The sequence below is a fragment of the Phaethon lepturus genome, unplaced genomic scaffold (assembly GCF_000687285.1).
Source record: "Phaethon lepturus isolate BGI_N335 unplaced genomic scaffold, ASM68728v1 scaffold2046, whole genome shotgun sequence".
In the NCBI taxonomy this organism is placed as follows: Eukaryota; Metazoa; Chordata; class Aves; order Phaethontiformes; family Phaethontidae; genus Phaethon; species Phaethon lepturus.
The window spans coordinates 24,020-32,121 of NW_010548086.1; the positions used below are offsets into that span (position 1 = coordinate 24,020).

General features: G+C 42.5%; 1 protein-coding gene across 1 annotated transcript in view; it reads left to right on the top strand.

Annotated features, from left to right (window-relative positions):
* Nucleotides 1-7,669, top strand: part of TGFBR3 (transforming growth factor, beta receptor III) — a 29,721-nt gene extending 22,052 nt beyond the window's left edge. The window contains exons 11-12 of the mRNA XM_010289827.1: nt 400-507; nt 6,857-7,669. Of these exons, the coding sequence (XP_010288129.1) occupies nt 400-507; nt 6,857-6,975 (227 nt within the window). The 3' untranslated portion in view covers nt 6,976-7,669. The remainder of the gene's footprint in view (nt 1-399; nt 508-6,856) is intronic.
* Nucleotides 7,670-8,102: the final 433 nt, after the last annotated feature.

Consider the following 8,102-nt stretch of genomic DNA (forward strand, 5'->3'; position numbering starts at 1 on the left):
TTGCTTGAATGTTAGGGCATTTACATGAAAAGCACTTTTGGACAAAAATCTCATCCTTTTTAAAACACATTTCTAAGATAAATGGATATATAATTGAAAGAAAGTTATTAACAGCCAACTGAAAATACTTAATTTTTGCAATGTTTCCAGATTTGGGTGTGCTGAGCTGGGGTTTTGCTTTGTGATGTGGAACAGTTGGTTGGACTGAAGCCAGCCTCTGAAAGCATCACTTTTATTTCCTTGATGCAAATCTGCTAGTCTGTTCCTTAAAATGGTGCTTAATTAACTATGATTTTTTTTTTTTTTTAATTTCCATGGAAGTGCAAGGGTGAATTTTTGTAAAATGGTATTTGCGACTGAAAATAAAAAGTCTTTATTTATGTGTGTTTACCTTCGTAGCTGTGTTCTACGGTCTGGACACGCTGACTGTCGTGGGCATTGCCTTTGCGGCATTTGTAATTGGAGCCCTGCTAACCGGAGCACTCTGGTTTATCTACTCTCACACAGGTAAGTGTGAGGGCTCTTACAGACCTCTGTGCAGATCATGCCGCAGGAAAGGCGGTGTGGTCTGAACTCCTGCAAGGTGGGAGGAAAGGGGAGGGGGGCCAGCAGTGGCCATCCTGGACTTCTTTCCTTGTTCTCTGTTCTTAGTAGGGTGTTTTCCAGCAACTGCTTACGTGAGCCTGTTGGTGCGTATCAGCAGATCGATACCCGCCCTTCCCTAAAGGGAGGTGTTACATGTTATGAACATGATTTAAAATTTGCTAAAATAATTTTAAATGCAAATCTTGAAAACTCACCTGGGACATGAGTAAAACTGAGTATTCCAGGCTTGTGCATTATTATTAGTAGCATCTCTGTATTTCAGATTTAGTTAACATTTCAGTTAATGGATCCCTTTTGGTTCCTGTACCTCCTTTTTAAATTTTTTTTTTTTTTTTGCAGTTACTAAATTAGGCTGATGTGACTGGGAATGTGATGTGATCAGTAAAAGGAGTGGGCCAAATGGCTAAGAGAATGCTTTAGTTACATAGATGTATTCTGAATGTAACCAGACTTGAAAATGTTTCTTGGGCCTTGATTACACAGAATTTTTGCCCCAATTATTTATTCCTCCATTCTTCAACTGTTACATGTAATTGGTGGAAGTCATGTGTAATCTCACTTAATTGTGTCCAACCAAATAACCAGGAATGTGCCTGAATTATGCAGCCTTTATGCATAGGTAATTATTGAGTATCTCCTGTATTGGAAGAAGAGGGGGTTTTGGGAGCTTTCTGCTGCATGTAATCTGTAAGGTGGTACAGACAAAGACTGGACACTGGGGCCTTGATTTGCAGCATCTGACCTTGGCTGCTTGTGGATTACGGGGTATCTCAGGATCCCTACAGCATGCTGGACTCCCAGCTACTTCTACTTTGGACCTCACAAGACTTTACCAAGATCTCTGGGAGCTGGGGAGAATGTGAGGTCAATTACCCCAAACCTGTGTGGCTCTGGAGCACTGCAATTCTGCTGTAGCCCACTGCAGGGTGTTCTGGGGATCTAAAACCTCATGGGAGCTTTTTAGAAGTGAGAATCTGTCCCTGTCAGGTCAGAGCTTCTGTAAATATTATGACCCAGGAGCTTATGTTAATTTAGGGAAAAAAAAAAGCCCTGTGTTTTTTTTTCCAGTTGGCAGTACAACAAATTTGTATAAGCAGTTTAATACTCTCAATGCATCAGCTGTGTATGAAGCTTGTTTGGAATTGAGGCAAATGTGGAAAATTTAAAGGTTGTGATAATATGTATAAATAATATAATCCTGCCTCATACACAAATGAAACATTGTGGAAGAAAAGTAAGTGCAAGTTCAATGAGTAAATGTGTAAGTTAAGGTAATTTCCAAACAGTAGCCTTCTAACAAAAGATTAAAACAATTGATAAATTAATATTGTTGGTCCTGCATCTGTGGCAATTCAATCTCCATTCTTATATAGAACCACTATAGATACATGTTGTGTGTCACATGTTGTGTGTCAGTAGTCAAGGAACACTGGGAAGCCAACATGATAAATCCTCCGGCAACAATAGGACTTGGATCAATCCCATTAAAAGAATTACATTAACAAATTACATCAGTCATAGTGACCACGTGCAAGTAGTGGAAAGGGCAGCTGCTCTGGCTTTGTGTTTGAGAGATGAAAATAAGGGAGAAAAAGGCCAGACAAAAAGTAATAAATGAGAAGAAAAGAAAGGAAGAGGACATTGTAACTCATCAGATCAGAGAATTACTGAAATTATAAAAAGTACCTAGGAAGTTATCTGGTTCAGATTTTCAAAGGATTGTGAAAGTGAACCTATGTTCCTGTGCACATAGTTGTTCTGTGCATATCTTGTATCTACAAAGCCCAGCTTGCAGCAGAGAGTGCAGTGAAGGTTGTAGCAGGGACAGCCTCTTAGAGGATGACTGCTGTGGCAGACAAGATAATCCTGCTGCGATGGAAATGTTTTAGAGCTGGCTGCAGGCTTTTACTAAAATCAGGAAAAAAAAATCTAAATTTCATCTACAGAGTGACTGTCTTTTGCCATTAGAGAATTGATGCATTATTGAATTGTGTTCTGAAATCTCATCTTTTGTTGCAAGTAGCACTGGGTTTCTAACACATGATTTAGACCAAAGGTTGTAAAATACGAGTTCACTCTGAAACTGTGTTTTGGTGATACTCAGAGGATGGACAAAAGCTACTGCTGATGGGGAATGGCAGCTTGGGATGTGTGGAGTAAGGTATTTTTGTTGCTGTAGCTCTATATGCCATACAGCAAAAGGTGACCTTTTTGCTACTAGTAAGAAGGTTTGCTGATACACTTGTACTGCTATGTCTCTACTGGCAGACTATTCTAGCATGGAGAAAGCTTTACATGAATGAGCTCTTTCATTCATCTTGGTAGGCCATTTACATTAAAACCTCAAACAATTGATAGCAGAAAAGAACTACAAAATAAGTAGAATTTCATCTCCAAGTATTGAACAAGGATTGTTTTGTTGAGTTTTTTTCATGTAGGGCTTTTGCTGATTTCAGTCATGAAAAATTTCTGCTAAAGCATAAAAGTATTCTGTGCTTCAGAATACTCTAGATTCTCTGAAACAATTCAACATGGAGTACAGATGTCCTGAGATAAACAGGTAGTAGGGGAAAAGAGAGCGGAAGCTAGGGTTATGGGAACAGAGGAGGAATTTTAGCCGATTTTTCTGCAAAAGGACTCCATACTTCTGATCCTTTCTCCAGTCAGTTAAAGGATGTGAAAGGTGGCTGAAAGCTTTCCACAGCGGTCTTGGTCCTGCCTGGAAAGGACCCAAGCAAACGGGGCAAGTAGCAGAGAGTTGCCACAATTAACCCAAGTTACCTGTTATGAAGAAGCAAAGGTTTTGTAGTGTGCATGGGTGCAGAAACCTTTTAAAATTTAACCATATAGGTATCTATCAATGTAACAGCTGTCCCAACAGGGGTAACTGACTATGTTCAGGAAGGGACATGCAGAAGTCTGATTAGGTAATGAGACTGCTAAACCAAGTAAACTGTGTTACAGAGAACATCAGTCGCTTTATTCTCTTAGAAAGCGTGCTTTTCTCCTCCAGGCAGTGTTGCAAGTTAAGAGGATAAAATGTTCCAAAATCTGAGAAGTTAAAAGTGTCCCTCCTCCCCCACTTCTCCCTTTTTTATGGGATCTGATTTAAAATAAACTGACATAGCAACCAATTATATTTGGCAAATGGAGATAGAAAAGCAAACATTCAGACTTCCTGGACAGGGAGTACAACTGGCAGCTTTCCTAAGTGTGAATAATAAAGTGCATGTTGTCGCAGTCAGATGGGTAAAAGCTTGTTTACTGTCAATAGATGAGACATGTCCGTTTTGAGCAGTTCTGGTTCAGTAACATGAGATACATGAAGCTGTTTACATGAAAAAGACAGATGGGGAATGCCCCTTCAGAGATAGTTGAGGTTTCTTTATGTCCTTTATATGAATATTCTTTAAAAAAACTTTGCTATAGATTAGCTAGGTGTTGAGGAAATAAAATGCAGGAAAAATCAGCCAGTCCAGATGTCGTTGCTAACCTGTGTTCCTAATGTCACTGTGATTTGGATTTTTTTCCGTGAGGACACTGAGAATTTGTTACTGTTCAGTGAGTGATTGTGCTGTATCAGAGCTGCTGATTGCGCTCGAGAAATGAGGTGCTGCAGAGGCAATTGAATTGCAGCAGAGGGAAGGGGGCTGCCATCCCAAACCGACGGGAAGTTGCCTCCTAAGAGGCTTTCCAGAGGAGCTGGGAGGAGTAGAGCGAGCTGTTGGGCTTGCGTGGGGACTCGGTCACTGCTCCTGTCACTTTGCCATAACATAAAAACAACATCTGTTTAGCTTATAAATGAATTTATGGTTAAACGCGTGCAGATTGTATTGACATGCCGAGGCTGACGCAAAGCTGTGTGCGATCATGTGGTTTGTAAAATGGGTGACAGCGGAGCGGGAGGGCGCGGGGGCCCGGCCGGGGGAGCGGGCGGCCGCCCTTCCTCTGCGCGGCTGTTGCGGCTTCTCCTGCTGCCGGGGGTCCGGCTTCGCTGGCTCGCTGCTTTCGGATGCCTGTGTTTGCTTGTTTTGTTGTAACGAAAGGGAGTTTGCTTATCGCTGCCTTTATAAATATATCCTGTAGTACAAAAGGAAGGAAGACTTGTACACAAACAACTGGAGGAGAAGGGAGCAAGTCGGGAGAGGAAAACATCCAAACAAGGCTTATGAAAGCTTTTACAGCTCCATGACACAGACATCGATTTTATACAGCTTATTCTGATGGGTTGCAAAGCTGTTTCCAATGCAAGTTAGAGCTGAAACACATTTTGTGGGCAGATGACCTGCTGCACATGAGCAGAAATCTGCCGCTCGTAGACAAGTTATGTAGTACTTTCTTACACTGGGAAAAAGAGAGTCAAAATCTGCTCACAAAAGTAAATGCTGGCCTTAGCGCTGAATTCAAGAGCGTGATCCTGACCCTCTTTTTAACCATTTCACTGGCCTCCTGGGCAATGTGGTTTAGTGGTTTAGTTTGTTGTTTTTCTGTCCTGTCCCGTCCCTCCTTTCCTCCCCATTCCACAACCAGTGGGGTGTAAGGCAAGAGCTGTGCGTTCTGGGGCCTTACGTGCACTTACAGCTGTGGCTGTGGCAAGAGATAGCATTTCTATTACAAAGAGCACTTGCAACCTCTGCTGTGAGAAATCCTCAGATCTCCCTTGTTTGTAGCAGACCTCTGAATACCAAGCAGCCTGCAGAAGGACATTTTCTGGCCCGAGACGCAAAGCGTTAAAGGCACGCTTCCTCCGCGGCTGCATTCCAGAGGAGCTGGGGGCTCTGGCAGCTGGGCAGCAGCACACGGGGCATGGGGATGTGCCAGAGCAGCTCCTGTGGGAGGAAGCTGGCTCGTCCCGGTGCTGTAACCCTCTGGATGCAGGCTGTGCCTCTGGCCTTCAACCTGTCACTGAAGCAATCGCTGGGAAACGGGAGCTCTACCAAATCCTGAGCAGGGCCGAAAAATTGGCCCCAGCAGACCTGGCCTGTGGCGTCAGGTTTCGGATGACCTCGGGCAATGTGAAGCAGGAGATCTGCACTGTGTAAGCTCGTGAGGCAGGAGGTGTACCAGCCTTTGATGTTCCCCAGTCGTTCCTGCCCACGATCCGGCAAAACATTTCCGTCTTGCTCCTTTGCTGGGAGAGCAGGCGTGCTGGTGCTGGCTGCCACGTTGGGTCTGCAGCTCAAGCAGCAGCAGTCTGCCTGTGTTACCGTGCTGAGATCAGAGGTTCACATCCTGAGAGAGGAGCTCAAGGGAGGAGGCAGCTACACTGCACGTTATATAAACCTAGTCCTGCCATCTCGGAAGAGACTATTTTGTAATATTACTAAGGTTGCGGATTTGGGTGCTGTAACTTAAAAATTTGCCACAGTTAAGTTTCCTACATGGTCTCAATGTGATCTTTTGGGCATTCACATAATGATGCCATTTTTACTTCCATGCTAGTTGAGAGCTGGATTTTTTCCATAGGAACCCAGCCCACAGGTGCAGAAGGGGTGTGAGGAGAGCAGACAAAAATCTAGGTTTTATCAGGAGCCATAAGTCTGGCTTTAACTCCTGAGTGCTTGATTTGGCAATCCAAATAGCAAAGGGCTTTTAATTTATCATTCGTAAACAATTAACAAGAAACTGTAAGTCTTGTTCTCACTACAGGTTATAAGTGCTACACATACTGCGGTAGCTATAGGGGAACTTCTTGCATGTTGTATTCTGAGTAAATCAAGTCAAGCTTGCAGGGTGGCCTGTTGTTTTTCTACACGAAAAAAAACTGGCTATGTCTCAGGATATGTGGTATCCAGCTGACTGAAGAACATTGTCTTCAGCTCCACTTTTAGTAAATATGCTGTCCCATAAACTGGCATTTAAACTAAAGCCTACATTTTATTTGCTTTTTTCCATGAAAACAGCAAAGCTATAAAGGGGTCTGTCATTTAACGGGACCCATGTGAGTGACAGCTGACAACAGAAGATGGACAGTGTCTATCTTGGCTGTATCCATCAGCTGCTTTTAAAATATGTAAAAAAATAGCAGCATTATTTTCCCCATGTGCATAGCAATGCTAAGGTGCCAAAGTCTAGTAGCACTTTTTAACAGTGCTCTGTTTGAGGTCTGTCGCCCAAGACGTTCATTGCATGGAAATACAGGCCACCAGCAGAGGAAGACTGGGAACGAATGGGTTATTGCTTTCTGTGACGACTAACATTTTCAATTTCCCTTCTCCCAACCCCCCTTTTTCTCTCCCCTTTCCCTCAGGGGAAACAGCGGGAAGACAGCAGGTCCCCACGTCCCCACCAGCCTCGGAGAACAGCAGTGCAGCGCACAGCATTGGCAGCACGCAGAGCACCCCGTGTTCTAGCAGCAGTGCAACCTAGCTCCCAGGGAAGGCGGCTGAGGAGCAGCATAGGAGTGTAGAGGTTCAACGGACTGTGTGTGGACACAAGCTTTTTAAAGTTGAAAGGATTGGTTTGGTTGCCTTTGAAAAAAATGAGGAGGGATTTTTCTACAGGAAAAAAAAAAAAAAGGACTGATTTTCTTTTGGGGAAGCCACTGTGTGTGTGAGTGTGTCTATGTGCACACAATGCATGGGTAAACGCAGCCTGTTGGATCTTCTATGGCATGTTGTGCTACATGTGACAAAGCTACTCATTTTACAGTACTGCAACCTGTTCTAGAGGTCCATGGGCCCTCAATGTGAAATCTATGCCAGTTTGGAGAAATGCTGCTTTGTCTATACGACTTCTTTCTTGCCCTAAACCTTCTCATTGACACAAGGTATTCATTAAGGGAATTCAACAAGATAAGCAGAACAAAAATGGTCTTGGGTCAAAGGATTTCTATTTGTCTAAGCAAGAAAGCCTTAAGGTCAGATCTCTTTGGTTAATAACATTTTATTACTTCAGCTATGTTTATCCACTTTTGAGTAACTAACCTTTGTTTTGTTAAGCTTACAGCTACAGCATCTCATTTGCTTTCCTGTTGTGTTTGCAGCTTCAGGTTTGTTCCAGGTATTTTTGTTTTAATATGCATTGATTTGCTAATTGGAGAAGAGCACACTGTAACATTCCCTTTCTTGTTCTCTGGGCCAAAGCTCTTTACTAAGAGATTTTTTTTTTAATCTGCTATACCAAATACAGGCACACACAAAAGTTAAGACAAATAATGTTCATGTGCACTAATGTAGATGTGTGTCTACCTTTAATGGCAGTGTCTTTATGCAAACAGATGTATACCTAAGTATACAGAGCCTAACTTACCACTTTAACAACTGGGAAATTAGCTCAGTGTTTCTTGCGTACATAAAGTATATAATGCATATATATATATATATAAAAAAAAATAAAAACCCTGTCTCATCAGTTTATAATAGGCAGATAAAGATAAAAAAGCTGATTTGGTTCTAATCCTTTAGCTAGCCCAAATTTCCTTTCAAATAAGAGATGGTTTTGAGGGCATAAAGAATGTACAGTAGAGCCTATTGTTTGTGCAGAATACTGCCTAT